Raw genomic sequence first — 20,191 nt, 5'->3', positions numbered from 1 at the left:
CTTCTGATTGGTTTAACAAAGAGCTAAATGGCCAATAGCTAGGCAGGAGAGCATAGGAGGGACTTCTGGGCAGAAATGCAGGATTAAGCCAGCAACACATGGATTTGGACATAAAGTATGGAGGAGAGGTAACAAGTCACATGGCAGAATGTAGATTAATATGAACGGGTTAATTTACGTTATAAGAGCTATTTGGGAACAAGCCTAAAGTAAGGCCAAGCATTCATAATTGATAAGAAGCCTCCAGGTCATTATTTGGGAAGTATCAGTCCAAAGAAAGCCCATTATGCTTCTTAATGGTATCATTGGACACCTGGCAGCCCAATGTCCAGACCTTGTGGCTGGAAGAGACTGAACAGAATCCAGGAGCAGCACTACAGTTCTTCAGGACAGCAATCATGCCCAGACTCTCTGAGACCTTAACCTCAGCAGCTTTCCTAGGGAGATGTGCTGCCTGTGACACAGGCAGTATTTCTTGCATCGATGATCCACATTGTCTCCCGGACTGGGCTCTTCCAGTCCACATCACACAGGCACATGTTATAGGAACAGGGTAAGGCTGCCAACATGACAGAAGAGAGCACCCTTCTGTGTTTTCAGTGTCTCATCACACCCTGAACAGCACAACACAGGAAAAGGCAATGTCTCTCTATAAAGAAGTTGCGATAGACCCAAGGCAGAGTAAGGCCAGATGTGGGAAGAACAGAGAGAAAGCATCTCCTGCTGCTCCCTGAACACCAAACCAAATGCTGAAGGATGAGATTCACATCGTTTACAAAATAGGAATGAATAATGGAAAATAACATTTTTATTCTGGAGAAAACAAATGCATCTAAAAAAATTCCTTCCAAGAAGGGGCAATAAAGAGACACAAGCGTCATCATTCTGTTGCAGGCACTCCCCAAAACCAGAACCCCCCAAAGAAACTGAAACGATTGGTTTTCGAAATGGTCAGAGGCAATCATCAGTTGTAGAAAGAATACAATCACACTTGACTTTCTGGAAGTGCTAATTTTAGATGAAGTCCTTGAAAAATAAATCATAATCAATGTTGCACCAAGTACAGAAGGATGAGACAAAAAGCGAAGAGGCTTGAAGAATGTCGAAGAGAGCCCATGGCTCCATTCCCACAAGGATAGCAGGTGGTGTCTCCACAGAGGTCACATAAGGACAGCTTCACCTTGGAGTTGTAGCTTCTCACTGCCTGTCTCCCTGTTTAAAGAGGCAAACACCCGGGTTAGGTCTCCTTTGTTGAGAAACAATGGTTCTGCTGAGCATAAATGTATTCAGAGCTGACCATTCTTCACACAGTTTATTTTTCTTTATCAGAAACAAATGAAATGCTCAAGAGGAGGCACAGATTACAAGCAAATGTCAAGAAACAATGTGTTCAGCCCAATCCATCTACAATCATTAAAAGGCAGCAAATGGGCTGCACATGGCAGCTGCTAATACTACTTTAACTCTAACTGGAGCAGGAAAATTTTTAAGTTTTGAATCATTTAGTCTTCTCAAGAGTTTATTTGGGGGTGATATTTTCTACGCCATTAGAACTCCTGGGAAGTGTCTAACCCAGGCTTTACCATAGACTCGAAGGATGACAGGAATTCTTCTGTACCTGTTGTTAGAAAGGGGCATACTCTCAAACTCTGTTCACTCCAGGTACAATTCACAGCACAAACTGATATTTTTAAACTGCATAAATAACCTATCACAAAATAATAAACTCACCAAAACAAAAACAGCTTCCTTTCAATGTTTTAAAATACTGAGAGCATTTTAGCTAATGACTACTCAATTTGGGGTACAATTTATAGTACAGATAATACTTTTAAAACTATGTAAGGTGCATATTACACTATAAAAATCTTACTGCAAATAAAACATTTCATTTTATGATTTTAACTAAATTCTATTTTTAATTTTTTGCATGATTTTTTATATTTTTGGTTGTGAGCCTAGCCTTTAATGGCTGAGCCATCTCTCCAGCCCTTGCAGGTTTTTTTAAAGATTGTTTTCCAACATCACAAATATATCTTCAGATACTTTTTTTAAAAATAGGTTTAATTTTTCTTATCTTTCTCCCCAATTTCGCTGTAAAATGGCACCCTCATACGTAAATTGCTTCCCACCAAAAAATTATAGCAAGGGTCTTTGGTCCCCACAATACATCCTATCCCTTCACCTCAGGAAAAGGGCCTTAAGCCTGTGTTCCCGAACATCCCATAAGACCCTGGGTGTATACTCATCAACGGCAGCTGTAAGGACAAGAGGGGCTGGCCTTTGTCTTATGAACGAGAACTACCTGGGGCCATACATTTGTTCTGAATGCTCTACCAGGCACACTGCGAGCTGGCTCACAAAGTAAGTCCCAAGTGAAATTATATTCAACCACCTGATATACAGCTATGTTTGCCCTTCTCATGCACATCACTGTCTCTGAACACCATGGCTGCTCATTCAGAAGAAAAGCTTGACTATTAGAAACTGTAGCCAAGATTACACACTCACAAAATCCACTCCAAGTGTAATTTTTCATAATTAATTTGGGAGTCTGCCAGGCCAGCTGACTACTTTCATGCTTTAGGTCATTCCTATTTCATAAAATAAGATGTTGCCAGTCAAATCAAAGAAGTTCAAATTATCACTCCAAGCACTCAGCTTTTCTTAATACTAAAAATAATGTTATAATATACAAGTTTTACCAAAACACTTGAGTTCCTGATGAAGAAAGAACTAACCCACACAGCACTGATTTTACTGAGAGCACTGCTTGTATCCCTCCTGAGGAATGGCCCGTTCATGGAAGTATCTCTCCCCCAGGAACGCCCCACTCATGCTTGTATCCCCTCTGAGGAATGCTATATTCATGTCAAGGATCAGACAGAACGGAGGACTGGAAGGAGACAAAACTTGAAAAACAAACATAACTAGACACTGTCAGTTTTTTTTGTGAAGTTTGTAATTATGGCTTTAAAACAAAACACTATGAGCAAAATAGTATTTTTCAACATCCCTATGCTAAATGATGCCATGTGAGCCTTACAAATTGTCAGCAGACTTCATCTACAGACAGCCTGCCTCCTGCCTCTCCTCCATCTACACTTTTCCCTCCCAACCAACTGCCCTAAAAAAACAATCCAGTGAGATGGTAATTTTCAATGAGTAAATTGCCTGACTTGATTTCTAAAGTCTTAGGAACCCCAGAGCCCACTTACTTGGTTCATAGTAATCCACTATAGATACTGAAGCATCTTGAATTTTTGAAACTCTGAAGTTTCTTACAGCAGGAATATCAACACAAAACTGGGTTTCATTTACCTTGAAAAATATACAAGATCAGAAGGAGTTGTCACACTATGGTCCATATGAAAAGTCAAAAACTTTTTCTTTCATTTTAGGAAGTAAATAGAATCTAGTACCTAGGGAGGGTTTCTGCCTGCCAGGTATTACAGTTAAGAACATTTTCTAAACTAATCTTATTTAAATCCAAAGCAATCCTTATAAAACAGGAATGCTTCTTAGTCCTATTTGGTCCCTAAAGGGATTGTCAAGACTTAGAATTATTTTGTAAACATCCAGCCTGTTCCCAGGACAACCCAAATCCCTCTCTGGCAGTGTATCTCAATTATAGCTACTGCTAATGACCCAGAGAGTCCTAACTCTGCAGACAGTGGTCAGCCCAAGAAGCGTTCCAGACAGACCTTAGGTGAAGGGGTGCATACCACAACTAATGAGGGACTGCTACACATTTATATATGTAAATGGCCCTAATTTAGTGAAATGTAAACTGACTGAGCTACTATGGAAATCAATGCAGATGTTTATATGGTTGTGTGTGTGTGTGTGTGTGTGTGTGTGTGCACACACACAAGCAAGCACATATGCACATGCACAATATATGTATGTATATACATGTTATATGTATATATATATATATATACCACACACACACACATGACCTCAAGACAAAGATACACCACTATTGAGTATATACTGAAGGAATTTAAGTCAACAATACAGAGATGCCTGCCAATCCACATTTCTTCCTGCACTATTCATTACAACCAGGAAATGGAACCAGCCTAGATGGCCATCAACAGGTGAATAAATAAAAGAAATGTATGGTCTATATGCACAATGGAAGGCCAAGTTAGCCATAAAGAAAACTGAAGCATGGCATTTTCAGGAAAAGAAATGGAATTGTACATTATTGTGTTAAGCAAAGTCAGACCCAGAGTGGTCAATATGTTTTCTGTCATCTGAAGATCCTAATATTTATCCTTGAGAGGAGGAGGTATGAGACATTACACTGGTAAGGAGGCCGTGAAAAAGAGGGGGAGACCCAATGTGAGAAAAAGGTAATTGAATTTATGTGAAACGAAAGCAGAAAGGGGGGATACTGGGAGAGGTAAAGGTGCTAGAGCAAACAGAGTAGAGGAAGAAAAATTATAAAACCGTGGACATGTGAAGGAGCCATAATGAAGCTCATTGATCTGTTTATCCATTTATAAAAATAATTTTTAAAATTATTTTTTAAAGCTGCTTATCAGGGGAGAGGAGATGGTTCTGTCAGTAAAGTGTCTGTGTGTAGGCACAAGGTCCCAAGTTCGAATCTCCTGAACTCACACAAAGAAGTCAAGCATGACAGCATGGCCCTGTAACCCAGCACAAGGGAGGTGAAGACGGGCAAATCCCTGGAGCTCACGGACTAACCAGACGGCATGCATCATAGACTCCAAAGTCAATGAGAGATCCTGACTCAAAACAATAAGGTAGAGAGTGATTAAGGAAAACAGCCAGCTTCTGGTCTCCACATACAGACACACCCCAAACTTACACACAGAAGAAATTATCTTCCAAATGATTATTTAATGTTATATGTGTATTGTGTCATGTATATGCATAATAGTCCAAGAAACAATTACTAACCTCTTTTTATTTTGGTTTTAAGCCTAGCCTTTAATGGCTGAGCCATCTCTCCAGTCCTACTAAGTTCTTTTGAAAAAGATCTTCCTTGGGCTCTTCATTAATAATAACTTTCATTAATTTCATAGCGGTATCTCTTTTTTAAGTTTGTGAGTGTATGTGGTGTGTGCATGTCTGTGTGGTGTATGGGCATTTGTGTGTAGGGGACACATTCACCTGTCCATGTGGAAGCCAGCAAAGGGCATCAGGCATCCTACTCCATCAATCTCCATCCTACTCTTCTGACACAGGGCCTCTCACTGAACCTGGAGCTAGACTGACAGCCAGTAAGGCCCAGAGATACTCCTGTTTCTGCCCTCCAAAGTGCTGGGGTTACAAGAGTGTGTAGTCACCACCAGCTTTTTATGTGGGTCCTGAGGATTGGAACTCAGGTCATCACACTTGTACAGAAAGTTCTTACCCATTGAGCCATTTCCCCAGCCCCAGTGATGTCTTCTTAATGGAGAAAAACATATGGTTGACATACCAAAATCATTCAAAGACAAAAAGCTGAAACAATAAGGACTTAAGAAAACATACTTAAAAGATGGCAGACTTCTAAACACAGCAACATAAAACCTTTGCCGGTAAAGCTATATGAAGCATCTTACTACTTACAGAATCTAAATAAACGTTGACTTTCCCGTGATCATATTCCACTTTCTTCACCATCTCACTCAGAGGAACTGCATCTGAAGATACAGTAAAGCCACTGAGAAGGTTAACCTCCATAAGGGCCATGCCACTCCTGTTTTGGCCCAAAAACCTACACCAAAGAGAGGAGGAAGAACAAAAAAAAACTTAGAATGTTCTTTATGTAAAAATTAAAACTAACATATTACTCTAAATACATTTGAATACAAGTAGAATTTACTATAGGAAACTTTAAAACAATGCATCCTAGTGGGAGGTGGTATCACACATCCTTAATCCCAGCACTCAGGAGGCATAGGCAGGTGGATCTTTGTGAGTTCAGGGCCAGCCTAATCTGATCTACAGAGTGAGCTCCAGGGCAGCCAGAGCTGTTACAGAGAGAAACCCTGTCTCAAAAAAAAATGCATCCTTTTCTTATAGCTGTGGTAGTCTTACAACTTTCAGTGACAAATAGAATGACAGCTAACATGGTCTCCCTTAAGTAGGATAGGCGCCTGCAATGTAGCAAGGACAATGCACATGTATTTGTGGTGTTTTGTACTGGTTCTTAACTAAATATTTCTCAAAACCATTGACATTCTCTCAAAAGTTGGCAACACCAACCTTCCCAGCTTAAAACAACAAATGAAGAGGGGTATCACTTGACCACTCAGAGCAGACCCCAGCCTGAGACACATAGGATAATCAACCTCCATTTTATGAATGAATTAATGAATGAATGAATGATAAATCAAAGAGAAAAGTGAGCATGATATTACTGACTAAAAAGAACTATTCTAGTAAGACCTAAATGAGATGTATATAAAGATTTTGTTCAATGTCTGGCATATAGATTTGTGATACATATAGTTTCCTCCTGTTGATAGTAAATAATAACATGATGTTTTTATTATTTAATAGAGACCAAGTTAAGAAAAATAATAGAAATCCTATTTCCTTCCCAGCTGAAAAGGACGGCACTATAAAAATGCTGATACCCCCAGCTGCTGGTCAAAAGGCACAAGAAGGGGAGGAGGAATGGGGAAAACACATGGGTCATTTCATCTCAGTCAGACCATGAGGTCCAAAGACAGAACAGATGGTGGCGATCATGGGAAGACATGATTGAGGCAATGGCTAAGAAAGCTGATAGCCTAGATCAACACCCAGAGATGACCCTCATGGAGCATCAGGGGCTTCCAGGCAGACAACCTGATTTCAGCCACAAGACTTGGGATATTTGAAAAGAGCAAACAGCAGGTCCTCAATGCCAGTGCATTCAGACAGCTACTCTCACTCAACACCAATCAATGCTGGGGTGAGAAGACAGACTGACAGAAGAGAAATTGTGAAGCCTCTTGATTCAAGAACTTTGTCAATGGCTGTTCTCAAAATCATGTGCCCAAGATGACCAAGGAGCTGGGGGGGACAAGCTTCATATCTCTTGTGAGGTCAGCATGTCTGCAGAAAGGAGATCCTCGGGTGCTTTGGATGCAGGCCAATTCTAGAACCACTTCTGGGATCTTAAGTTACCAATGCACAATTACCCAAGACCAGAATCTTCTATACTGAAGTATTTTCACTATCTAAAACAGCGATTCTTTTTGCAAGATTTGCATGCTGTTATAAATTTGGGGGCAAAAGTATAAAAGTTAAAGATAAATCTGAACCCTAAATGAAATTACTCCAACAAAAAAATAACAATCTGTAGCATTAAATGTATTTTATAGTTTTCCTAAATTAGACTTGAGTTTTATTAGCTTTTATTTTTATTCCCACTCACCCCAAGATTTTTACTAGATTTATAGTAAGAGGTGTATATTTCCTCACTTGGAGTGGGCCTCAAATTCAATCATAAGGTGGTTAGTTATCCCCTAAATACTTGTGCCATTATGATACCAATGGGCAAATCTTGCCTGTTGTGTTAGGATTATAACACACATGATCTATAGCAGGTGAGAGAGATCATTGAGGAGTTTTCCCCCTCTACAGCCTACACAGCACTTTCCAGGGTAATGAACACTAGCCAGAAAGGAGAGAGTTTCTAGTTTACTCCTTGAAGTTTCTATGTCCTGTGACCAGTGTGGTGTCTTCATTAATAGGGTCTTTACCATCTGGCTCTGATGAGCAACCAAGAGCAATGACAATAGCCTGCCTACTTTGAGCATCCTCTGAGAGATCTCCAGTTGGTAAAAACGGCTGCCACACAAGCTTGATAACTGGAGTTCGAGCCATATGTGGAAGAGCAGAATCAACTCCAGAAAGTTGTTCTCTGACTTCTTATGTGCACCATGCCACACGCACATACTCACAGACACATATCATAAACCTAGCAATAATAAGTAAAAGATAAAATCTTAGGGACTAGAGAGATGGGTAAGTGGTTGAGAGCACTGACTGTTCTTCCAGAGGACCTGGGTTCAATTCCCAGCGCCCACAAAATAGCTCACAACTATCTGTAACTCCTGTCAGGGGATCTGATCCTTTCTTCTTTCATGAGCATCAGGCACACGTGGTATACAAACATACATACAGGCAAAACACTCATACACATGCAATAAATCTTAAAATTTTTTAAATAACAAAAGTGCCATGCCCAGCATGGTTTGTACCCAGAACCCTTAGTAGGGGCAACAAGGGAATAAAGAAAGGACAAGCACACAGGCAGAAAAGCTGGGGTCAGGTAGGCTGGGCTTGCTCTGACGGAGCAGCACCAACAATGCAACCAGGAATCTCAGTACTTATATTATGGCTAGCACAGGGGTATGGGGTAGCTCACTGCAGCAGAGGTCACACTCATCTTGGAGGAGGAAGTCACTGTTGCTCATTTTTGCACACACTGCCAAAATTTACACTTAAAACAGAAGGAAACTTTGCCATCTCCCAGAACCTCCTCCCCACTGCCCTCCAGGAAAGGCTTTGCCATTTTTATGGGTTGAGACATCAGGAACTGATGGGGGAAGTTCTGTGTATATGTCAATAAAGCACTGTTGGCCAATAGGGAAGCAAGATAGGTGGGACTAGGAGTCGAGGAGGACTCTGGGTAGGAAAAACACAGGGAGTCAAGATGTAACCACCATAGGGATAAGAAGCCCGAAAACTTCTCCGGTAAGAGAAATACTTAGATTAGCAATTATGGGATAAATACTTAAGTCAGAGCTAGCCAGTAAGAAACAAGCAAGGCCAACAGATTCATAATTAATATAGCCTCCTGTGTGTTTATTTGGGACTGATGCAGCTCTGGAACCAGGCTGGCGGGAGGGCTTCTCTTTGCAAGGAACGGACATGGCAGTGCCCATGTCGACAATGTGTTCACTTGGGGCTTTCTCCGCTTTCCTCAGTAAAATAAAATAAAATAACGTAAAGAATTTTTAAACCCAAATTTGTTACAAATGCAAAGAAAACTTATGACCAATTTTAGAAAGCCTAAGAAGGGTTTAAACATGCTTATTGTGCTTCTAGACTGTAATCTGGGGGGGTGGAATGAAGTCTCTTTAACTCATCTCATTTGATAACATGCAAATTAAGTCGAAGGCACTGTTAATCAGGTACCTACCTTGTGCAGACATTTAAGTTTACATGATTGACATCATCTTCATCCTTCACGTCAACATTTAAGTCAAAAGCTTCTTGGTTTTTAATAGATCTCTGTCTTCTAACAGAACCTGAACTTTTCACGTTATAAACAACATTAAACTACAATAAATTTAAAAAAAATAGCATAAGTGAAGTCATGGATCTTGGCAGGACACCGACAACCACCACTTTATTAAACCACCAAAATTCCAAACTATAGTCTAAATATTTGTCCTTCTGCCCACAGATAAGTGTAGCTTTCATTCCTCATCAAAAACACTATTTTTGAAAATTAGCATATGTGATACATTAGCAATAAATTGTTTGCTGTAGTTTAAATAGTAGGCAATGATTCTTTTTGTAATAAAGTCAATTAGATGTAAAGTCTTCAAATAAAAAAAACAACTAAGAAAGCATCATTATCCAATACTTTTATAAACCTTTGTCATTTTTATTGAGAAAACTATTAGGCAATATTCCAAAGTAAATCTCAGAACACTAGAGGCAATGCTTATGGTTTGCTTTCTCAAGCATTGGAAGACATTTCCTAAAGGGAAAAAGGAAAGCTACAGACAACTTCCTTGAAAACATTTACGGATGCATAATTAATCTAATCATTTCTAAGTTTTGCTACCCTCGGAACCTCCCAGTAAGACAAACCAAACTAAAACACCACCTACCCAATGGCTGAGGATTCTTTTTCATCCTAAAACATTTTTCAAAGATGTGCCTATCTCTGATATGAGGTACCATGGAGTAGTGCAAGGACCAGCATCGGTCTCAAAGCCATGCTAAATCTGGAGCAGTTTTCTAATATCTAAAATCTGTATGTTATCTTCAGCCTGTCCATGGCATGCAACTTTCCCTTTAGAGACCAGTGTCATCAAGCGAGATGACTAGGCAATGATTAACATCTATCTATAAGTATTGGGGTTTATGGTTGGCTGACAGTAAAGCTCGACTAGCCACTCACAGAGCTTGAAAAGAACTCATCCATCACTGCTTAGACTTTTAGTACCCAAGTAGGTAAACACTACAAAACCAAGCACTCTCTTTCTAGAGCACTTATAAAAAAATATTAACAAAGTCAACCTCAGTTCTCATTTCTGCATGATTAATATTTTTACATTTCCCCTCCTTCATGATAAAATGCCTATTGGTCCCTCTCTCTTATCTTCTGAATTTTGATGCAGACACTGACTAGTAAATATTCTTACCATGAAGTCTTCATTTACCAGTGTCCTTCAAACCTCAAACAACAATCTTTAGTTTCAATGATTTATCTACATGTCATTGATGAAAAACAGTTTCTAACAATGTGGTAATTCAAAAAAATGTGATGATTTAAGGATACTGAGTTCCCCTTTTTGCATTGAATGGCAGTTTGAAGAATAAAAATAAAACGTAAGACTTTAAAAAAAAAGAAAGACTTTTTCTCTCTATTAGCCATTTCATTATCTCCTAAGTGGTTGTTTGGTTTATTTCCACCCAAGTAATAATCATTTTTTGCCTCATCACTTATTCTCTTAGATTTCCATTAAGGTCATTTTAAAGACTCCATGATGGTGGATTTAGTGTAATTGTTCCAGTCGTTACTTTCCATACTATCCCCCTTTTAATTGCAGCACTTATTATGCCGTCAAAAGTAGGTTTGTTGGCATTTTTATCGTATACCATGGCATCAAACATAATCATGCTCGAATTTTTCAATTTGCTATTTTGTGAGGTTTTACCATAAACAAACACATTGTCTATCAAGACAACTTATAAAGCCATATGGACCTTCATATTCTTAGCTTAAATATTAAGAATTTATAAGTAAAATATGTATTTGTTGTCAGGTCATCACAATATAAATTCTATCAACTTTCAACATTATAATTTTTTAGTTTCATTCTAAATTTTAATTATGGGTGTACATGTGAGCGTGTGTGTGTGTTTGTGTGTGGTTGTATACACAGAGGTTAGAGGTTCAGAAGCCTTCTAAAGCTGGAGTTGTAGGCAGTTGTGAGCACCTGATACTGGTGCTGGTAACCAGTCCTTTAGAAGACCAGTATTTGCCCTTTCCCACTAAATCACTCCCTCTCTCTCTCGCTCATTAACATACTTTTTGAACTGTATTTTCAAACTGATGTAGTAGGTTCCCCCCACCTTGTGGGTCCCAAGGATCAAACTCAGGCTTGGCAGCAAGCACCTTTATTGAATGAGACATCTTGCCAGTCTTCATTCAGAATTTCACACAAGCCATCTCAGTTAAAGACTTGGCAAAGAATTGTTACTAAAAGTCACATTTAACTGCAAAAATAGACAATCATATATACATACCTGGCAAATAGCAAACCCCAAACCTTGTGCAGCAATATTAACTAAAATGGGGTCTAGCGCAGTAAGCTGAAGAAAGGTGGGAGAGAAAAAGTGAGGGAGGTGAGTTTTCCACAGACAGCTCCTTCCCAGTAGCTGTATCCCAGTGCTAGATCCCAGTACTGTATCCCATGCTAGAAGCAGAGGCAGTCCTAGAGCATGCTGGGAGCTCTGCCTGGTCCCACATATCAAAGGCTATGCATCAACCAGTTGACCTGGGTGGTGTGCTCTCCAAGCTCCCTCACCTCAAGCCTTTGGGAAGGCACAAGGGTCCTCCTGACCAAACTGCCCTCCTGTTGGGGTTGAAGCATATCTCCCCTACCCTCCCTTCATCGGGGCTGACCATGAACACAATGGTACATAGTCACTGTGCCCAGCTACATTTTTTCCTTTCTCTGTCATTGTCCCTCCTTTTCATTTAGCTCTTGGCATAATCTCTTATTGCATTTTGAAGTAAGAATTCGAGTCAGGTATGGTGGTACATGCCTGTCATCCCAGCACCCAGAAGGCAGAACTCAGAGACCAGCTCTACTGCTGTCTACATGGCCCCTTGTCCAGCCTTCTCATATGTCAAGTGGTGGCACACTTGGCCTGAAGAATAAATGCAGTAGCCTATCTCCTCTAACCTAGGACAGGGTCTATGCAAACCTGGGACTCTGTGGGTATCACACCTTCCCAGTGTGAAGGTGTCCATCATTCTCCCAACATTCCCCAACATTTCCATCCCCTCCACCCTTCAGAAAATTCAACCTTAACAAGGGAACAACCTCTGTCCATCTCTCTATGGGCTCTTAGAACAACTCTTTGTTGAGATTAGAAGACAAAAATTAAAGTAGTATTCCAGAATAAAGAACCATCTACACAGGGTTTTAAAGAACCACGCCTGTCTGCACCTCTGCCGTGTGAAGGAGAAAGCGATTCTGTGCGTCAATCCGAAAGTGTATGGGTCTCGGCACACTGGGCCCCATGACAGTCACTTGGATATTTGTATTTTCCGTGTGCATTAGGGCTGAAAATTCAGAGAGGGCCTTCAAGGCAACAACAGTATCCTGTTGAGAGAAGAAAAATGATTGTGCATTTTTTAGAAATATTCATCAAGATTTCCAAAGAACACATATGGCAATATTGGGAATTTCACAGACAGTTTTCCATCCTTGCAAGAAGACTGCTTCCTTGGTCTTTTGTGAGTCTCTTGCTGGGAGTACATAAGAGGCTCAACAAACCACAACAATAAAGACTGAGCAACATGCTTAAGTCAGTTACCACAGACACAAACTAGCTAATACAGATGTGGACCCAGTGTATTCAATTTACAGACCAAGTGTGAAGCCCAAATGAGAAAATCATTCAAATTAACATCTTAGGCCTTTCATTTAATTTACTGAGCTTTTAATACAAGTGATTTTGTGACCATGAAAAAGCAGCTATTTTCTTTATTGACAGTGTCTCTCACCTGAGAGGATGCAAAACCTCCCAGGCTATTTCTTTGCCTGCTGAGCCACCTCATGACTGGGATTCCCTCAGAAACGCGGTGCTGCAGGTGTGAGAGCAGGGCGTAAGCTGCGACTTCAATGTCCAGGGAGCGTGGCTGCCAGGACTGAGAAAGCGTGGGTGCTGACGACAGCCAGAACTTCGTGTCTCCTGAGAGGAAAATATAATATGCTGGGCGACTGCCAAAAGCTTACGCTTACACCTTAACTATTTCTGTACTAGTCCAGCAGATTTTTATATATTTGTATAACATATGTGCAAGCATCTACACATATAAACATACATAAACATGCATTACATGTTATGTTTTAAACTATTACAGCATATAAATATTCATCTTTTCCTTTTTGCCTGCATTTAAACATGTTTTGATTAATATTTTCCCATATGTTTTGTGCAAGACTAAACAGTTATAAATAAAAAGTAAACCCTATATATATTTTTCCCCTCCCACAAATAGTTTAGGGCACTTGGGAAAGAATCCTGTTCTAGGAATCTATCAGTAACCAGCTACATTCTGTGAAACCTCCCCCCTCCTCCTTCTTTTTCTTCTTCTCAAGTTTATAGTATAAATTAAAAATCCAAACCCCAAGAAAAACTGAGTGACCCCAGTCAGGTCAACAACCTTCCTGAGATAACCCTGCTCTAGCTAGAAAGACTGTCGTGTGGTGGAGGCCCTCTGCTTCCTGTCATCTCCAAAAACTGAAGTGATTCCCTGCAGTGCAATGTGGGATGGGGATCAAGGGCCAGCACAGAACAAATGCCGAGGCCTACTTCAGCCTCTGGAGACAGTCGCTCACTCCTCAGCCCTGGAGTAAGTCATGGGGACTGACCCTAAATTGTCAGTGTTAGTGTTTCTACAGTCATTTATTGAGAATTATCTTTAGTGTGTGTGGGGTGTGGGGGGGGGTGTTTGTGTGTGTGAATATACCCATGGTGTGTGTGTGTGTGTGTACACCCATGGTGTGTGTGTGCATGTGTGTGTGTACACCCATAGGGTGTGTGTGTGTGTGTGTGTGTGTGTGTGTGTGTGTGTGTGTGTGTGTGTGTGTGTGTGTGCACCCATGGAGGCCAGAAAAAGGCACTGGCTCCCTTAGAGCTGGGTCACAGGCCTGTGTGAGCTTCCCAGCTTGGGTGCTGAGATGGAAACTCCAGTCCTCATGACAGAGCAGCAAGTGCTCTTAACTGCCACAGTATCTCTTCAGTCCCTTGTCATCCTTTTTGAATGAACAGAACTTTGAATCTAAAGTTACTTACATACAGCAACTCACCCTAAGACACACTTCGACCTCTGAGTACTTTATAGGGACTTTTAGAGCAATAGCATCAGAAATTCAAAGAGTAACCAACTCAAAGAGAAATTCAAGGGAGAACCTATATAAAAGAAGATGCCTGGTTTCTGGCAGTTAACAATCAGCTTAACTCCAGTTCCAGGGAGTGCACTGCCCTCTTCTGGTTCCTGTGAGTACTACATGCACATAGTGCACAGACAGACAGAGACAGTAAAATAAAATGTCCCAGTCTGGTGTCTGAAGTTCCTGGAACATGCCCATCCCAACTTGGTGCTGTCCTGCACTGTTTTTCATCTCATCCTAAAGATGCAAATTATCAATGTCATACTTAGCATACAAGCTTTATTCACACATATTCCACGAAGCCCAACCTTCTTCTCAGGCTCAGGCAGGTCCCAGGCATACCTTCCTTTTCTGCTTGCTGAGTCAGCATGTGCAAAGCATCCTCTGCTTTAGGACTCCCCACCGAAGACAAGGCATAGGTTACAAGTGCTAAAGTGTAATTGTCTGTAATTCCTCTGTTCAATTCAGACTCCAAAAAGTTGATAGAGGGTTGTACATCAATACCAGGCTTGGAAGAAAAACATACATATTTTACTACTTCTCATATGTAAATAAAAAGTACATTGAAACAGTCACTCAAATAAAGACTCCAAGCCTGTTAAGCATTTGACCTCACTGTAAGCAATGTTAATCAACAGTGTTCATTTGATGGGGAAGTCCTGTGTATATGTCAATAAAATACTGATGGCCAATAGGGAAGCAAGATAGGTGGGACTAGGAGTCCAGGAGGACTCTGGGAAGGAGAAACACAGAGAGTCACCATGTAGCCGCATAGGGGTAAGAAGTCCAGACCTTTTCTCCGGTAAGAGAAATACTTAGAATAACAATTTTGGGGTAAATACTTAAGTCAGACATAGCCAGTAAGAAATCAAGCAAATGGCCAACAGCTTCATAATTAATACAGCGTCTTGTGTGTTATTTGGGGACTACAACGCGGCAGAGCCCAGGCAACTAGTGGGGAAAAACCAAAGCGGCAAACAAGAAAAAGGCTTCTCTCTACAAATGGTGATCAGGAGTAGGATCATGAATTTCCACATAGAATGACAAAGCTTTAAAGGAATTTTAGAAACAAAAGAACAGAGAAAAAGCATGGGTTCTTGGTGGCAGCATTTTCTCAGGTGGGGTCTGTTTTGCTAGAGACAAGCAGAGACTCACTTGGCGCGCTTAAGGGAGTCTTCCTGACTCAGCATAAGAAAAAAAAAAAAACAGCAAGGTTCTTTTAAGAGGCTCTGCTAATGTAGAGCTGGAAGTGACAGTGACCACATCTCCAAGCTGGCATCTTTTGCTGGATGTCAGCATGGACTGAGGCAATGAGCTGGAATCACGCTTACACCCGCCATCCTGGAAAAACTGCAGTTTAAACAGCCATGGTTTTAACAGATAAGACACGTGGCCAGAAAAACATAAAGATTTACAGTAAAGTCAGACTTAGATGAAGAAAAACCTCTAAAGGTTTACAGTGTGTTTAAAAATATACGTAGGATTGAGAGAGACAAAGAAATGGCATAGTGGCAAATAAAAATAGAGAAGCCAGCTGTGGTGGCGCACACCGGTAAGATTTGCTGCAGAGGCAGAGGCAGGCAGATTTCCAAAGAGAAACCCTGTCTCAGAAAAAAATAAATAAAAGTAAAAGAAATAGAGTAATAATAGATAAGTAAATAAGCCACGTAAAGATGGAAAATACACAGAGAGTCTGGATACTGTACGCTATTGTGTTTTTCAGTTTTTTGATTGCTAAGGAACAACTACTAAAGTACACTTGATTATAAATGCTGCTAAATTAATTCAACTTATATCTTTTGAAAAATGCCTTGACTTCAAAATTTAAGTATAAGGATATGTTACTTTGGAAAAGAGTTTTTGTTTATGTTTCCACAGAAAATGAAAAGCTGAGGATTCCTTCCAGGCTTCTGTGGTTTGATGAACCAAGACCCCCGGAAGCAGTGGCCCAAGTGATACAACATCTAAAACAGCTAAGATGACACAGCCTTACAGACCCCGAAAATAAGGACTTATACAGGTTTCTGCGTTTTGTCATGATCCCCATAGTATGAACAGTGCCCCCATCCAGCACGAAGCAGTTTGGAAGGAGCATCATCCAAATCCCCATATTGTTTATAAATTTTTGTTTTCATTTAAATGGGGTTGCTTATAATTGGTTAATGATCACAACCAATCTCTTTTTAAAGGAAAAAGGGGATTATGGTATAGAAATGAGTACTTTGTATTGGTATGGTTTTTCATTTATTGATACAAATTCAAGGTCAATTTTGTGATGTGCATATCTCTCCTCTTGATTAAGTATTGTGCTTACACTGATCTTTTAAAACATAATGCATAATTGAATACAGACTATAGATAGTTACTTATAATAGTCAGAACTTATAGTTAGGTTTTCTAGATATACAGAGATATATTTGAGATAGATAGACAATCTTCAAACCTTTCAAAGACCTTCAGAAAATGGCATGTAAAATGGTTTAGGGTTTTTCTTGACAATGAAAAATGTCTGCTCCTGGCACACCAATTACATCTGAGAGGAAAATGGGCATCGAAGAGACTCATTATGGAGTTTGCTTTCAACATGGCAAGATTAGCCATTTGGGCAAGAAACTGTTCTTGCCTAAGATGCTTAACTGTTGCTGTATAAACTGGATATGCAGGACCCACAGGAAAAGTGACTGCTGAACTCAATCAGTCCTTCAGGGTTCTTGCTTCATGGAAAAGTGTTAGAGGCTTTCTGCAGGATACAGAAAAATGAATGAAAGACTGCCAATGCAAATGGACAGTTTGTGAGACTTCCTGCTTTGCTGAGAAGTCTTCCAGATACACTGTGGCCTATGAGCTGAAGATGGATGCCCCAACGTTACAGAGGAGCTTCAGGTGACTGTCCAGACAACAAGGTGTCTCTGTCAATCCTAGTGTTTATATATTATCCTTCTGTGGTTTTTGATGGAGTTGAAGACAGATAGTTATAATTATAGTTTTCCTTAGTTATGATAAAAGATAAGCTACATATAGGACTTCGGACTCACAAGGATGAGATAGATGATATTTTCTTTAAATCTTGCTAAATGTTGATAGACAAAATGTTGTAACTGTGTTCTTGCTTGATAGCTGTTGTTATATATAATTTGACTATGTTAAAGTTAAGACCTTTCTTTTTGTTTAGACAGAAAAAGGAGATGATGGGGAAGCCCTGTGTGTATGTCAATAAAGCACTGTTGGCCAATAGGGAAGCGAGATAGGTAGGACTAGGAGTCCAGGAGGACTCTGGGTAGGAGAAACACAAGGAGTCATCATGTAGCCCTCCAGAGAAGTAAGATGTCCAGACCCCTTTCTCTGGTAAGAGAAATACTTAGATGAGTTAAATATTTAAGTCAGAGATAGCCAGCAAGAAACAAACAAACAGCCAACAGCTTCATAATTAATACAGCGTCTTGTGTGTTATTTGGGGACTATAACGCGGCAGAGTCCAGGCGACTGGTGGGGAAAAACCAAAGTGGCTGGCAAGGAAAAGGCTTCACTCTATATTCATTGACATTTAAGCATCTGCCATATATTCTGAAAGTAACAGGACTGTTCATTTGCTATAGTTAAGTAGATGCTATTCTTGAAAAGGATTTTGGAATGTGACCCCAAATGCAAAAAAAAAAAAGAGGCTATGCAAATGCAGATTTCAAATGCAATGTAAAATTCCAAAGTACTTTCCATTCCGAGACACATATTTGAACCAGCAGCATCCACTCTCCTGGAGTTTGTGGACAATTACATACCTGGTATTTTCTGTAGCCCAAGAGAGAAGTCACAATATAGGCTGTAAGTGTTACAGGGCTTTTATTGCCTCCTTGGAGTTCACTGTGGATGACTCTTCCTGGCTCCCAAAATTCACCATTGGATTTCCGATGTTCTTTGAGCCAATTATATGTTCTCTGTAACACATTCTTATCAATATCTATATAGGAATCAGCTTCCATGAAACATCTTAAAACAAATGCTGACAGCCTTGAAGGAAGGGGAAAGCACATAAAATACATTTAGGTCCTGGAACTCACACTGAGCATGTGAAACAAAAACACAGTACCCCTTCAGAAATTCACCAGACAAAGCATCTCGAAGGACAAAAGGGAAGACAGGAAAGAAACAATGTGAAAATCTTGCCTTAGCAGCTGGACCTGGTTCTCATTTGAACATAGCTCAGAAATTCCAGATCAATTCACAAAATATCCCATTTGGAAATGAATTTAGAAATCATCTAATTGATATTTTAAAAATATTTTGTCCCAGTATTTATTTACAGGCTAAGAATCCATCCTTCCATGATAATTACATTGCCCAACAATACACACTTTTGACTGCTCTAGGCATGCACCAAAAGAACCTCATACATCTTTAGCCCAAAGCAAACTTCAGTACTCTAAGTGAGAGAAATGGGGTGTTGTCAGTACTGTTGGACTGTAGTCTAAGAGTTAAGTTGGCCTCCCCACATGTGTATGACTATCACCTGCCACCAATACCTAGGAATGGTGTATGTGTGTATGTGCTCATGTGTGCTTGGCACCTATGTGAATAGGAGGTATGCATGTGGGGTGGGATGTGTGTGTGTTGTGTGTGTGTGTGTTGGCACCTATGAGAGTAGGGATGTGTGTGTGTGCATGTGCGTGCATGTGTGTGTGTGTGTGTGTGTGTTGGCACCTCTGAGAGTAGGGATGTGTGTGTGTGTGTGTGTGTGTATGTTGACACCTATGTGAGTAGGGAGGTGTGCATGTGTGTGCCTGTGTTAGAAGCCCAAAGTCAACATTGAATGTCTTTCCTCATTGGCTCCTCTTTATTTTTTGAGGCAGGGTATCTCACTGAAGATGAAGTTTACCAATTGTGCCAAACTGAATGACCAATGAGCTTAAAGGACCTGCTTGCCTCCACCCAAGCCTTAGGTAAGAGGCACATATCACCCATGCTCAGCTTTTTACATGGGTTCTAGAATTCAAACTCAGCTCTCATGCTTACATGATAGGAACTGTACTAAGTGTGCCATCTCCCTAGCCCTGGAAATGTTTAAAGAGAGAAAGAAAAGAAGTTAAAAGAAAAGTGCAGAAGCAAGGGATAAAGGGGAAGAGAAGAATCATATATATATATATATATAGAGAGAGAGAGAGAGAGAGAGACATGTAGACAGAGGTGAGATGCACTCTCAGTCTGTAGCCCACGCTGGCCTCAGTCCCCCACCCACACATCCAAAGAGCTAGAATCACAAGCACAAACCACTGTGTCCAACAAGAGGGTAGTAACGTGACAAAAACACCAACTGACACATAAAGAGACCTGTATACTGACAGATGCCCTGACTTCCGGACAAGGGAAAACCCAAAGAGATCTGTGTGGTCACAGCTTAGCATGACACACTCAGTAGCATCCAGGTCTCTCCCATTGTATGGAGGAGACCTCCTGAGCCCTGGCGGTCAGAACAAGGAGTCAGGTGAACTGTCCCAAATCAACCACAAGCATTCCATGCAGGAGGACACCCGGGCTAGTTCTTACTTAATCCCTTAACTGTTTCATTTTCAAGAAACTGCACAGAGTCTTTTAAACAAGGCTCTCACGCTAATAAATCTAATATGGCAAGGCCAATGTTACAACAGAATTTTTTTTTCTTGTCATCTTAAAGGATTTTTGTCGCTGCTTTTCCCTCAAGAAAAAAAAAAGCCAGGTGGTGGTGGCTCACACCTTTAATCCCAGCACTCGGGAAGCAGAGGCAGGCAGATACCTCTGGGAGTCTGAGGCCAGCCCAGTCTACAGAGTGCCAGGAC

At 40.5% G+C, this 20,191-nt stretch overlaps 1 protein-coding gene across 2 annotated transcripts in view; it reads right to left on the bottom strand.

Moving 5' to 3' along the window:
- Positions 1 to 790: 790 nt before the first annotated feature.
- Cd109 (CD109 molecule) overlaps positions 791 to 20,191 on the bottom strand; it is a 101,223-nt gene continuing 81,822 nt past the window's right edge. The window contains exons 25-33 of one of the 2 annotated variants that reach the window (XM_005073758.4): positions 18,161 to 18,389; positions 14,727 to 14,892; positions 12,992 to 13,179; positions 12,432 to 12,587; positions 11,503 to 11,568; positions 9,158 to 9,297; positions 5,587 to 5,734; positions 3,219 to 3,321; positions 791 to 1,212 (exon numbers count right to left, since the gene is read on the bottom strand). In XM_005073758.4, the coding sequence (XP_005073815.1) occupies positions 1,046 to 1,212; positions 3,219 to 3,321; positions 5,587 to 5,734; positions 9,158 to 9,297; positions 11,503 to 11,568; positions 12,432 to 12,587; positions 12,992 to 13,179; positions 14,727 to 14,892; positions 18,161 to 18,389 (1,363 nt within the window). In that variant the 3' untranslated portion in view covers positions 791 to 1,045. The remainder of the gene's footprint in view (positions 1,213 to 3,218; positions 3,322 to 5,586; positions 5,735 to 9,157; positions 9,298 to 11,502; positions 11,569 to 12,431; positions 12,588 to 12,991; positions 13,180 to 14,726; positions 14,893 to 18,160; positions 18,390 to 20,191) is intronic. The other variant, XM_021229342.2, reaches the window with a different exon arrangement.

The sequence above is a fragment of the Mesocricetus auratus genome, unplaced genomic scaffold (genome assembly GCF_017639785.1).
Source record: "Mesocricetus auratus isolate SY011 unplaced genomic scaffold, BCM_Maur_2.0 Super-Scaffold_100691, whole genome shotgun sequence".
Classification (NCBI taxonomy): domain Eukaryota; kingdom Metazoa; phylum Chordata; class Mammalia; order Rodentia; family Cricetidae; genus Mesocricetus; species Mesocricetus auratus.
Note: the sequence above shows the minus strand (reverse complement) of the source record. Positions and strands in the feature narration are given on the sequence as shown.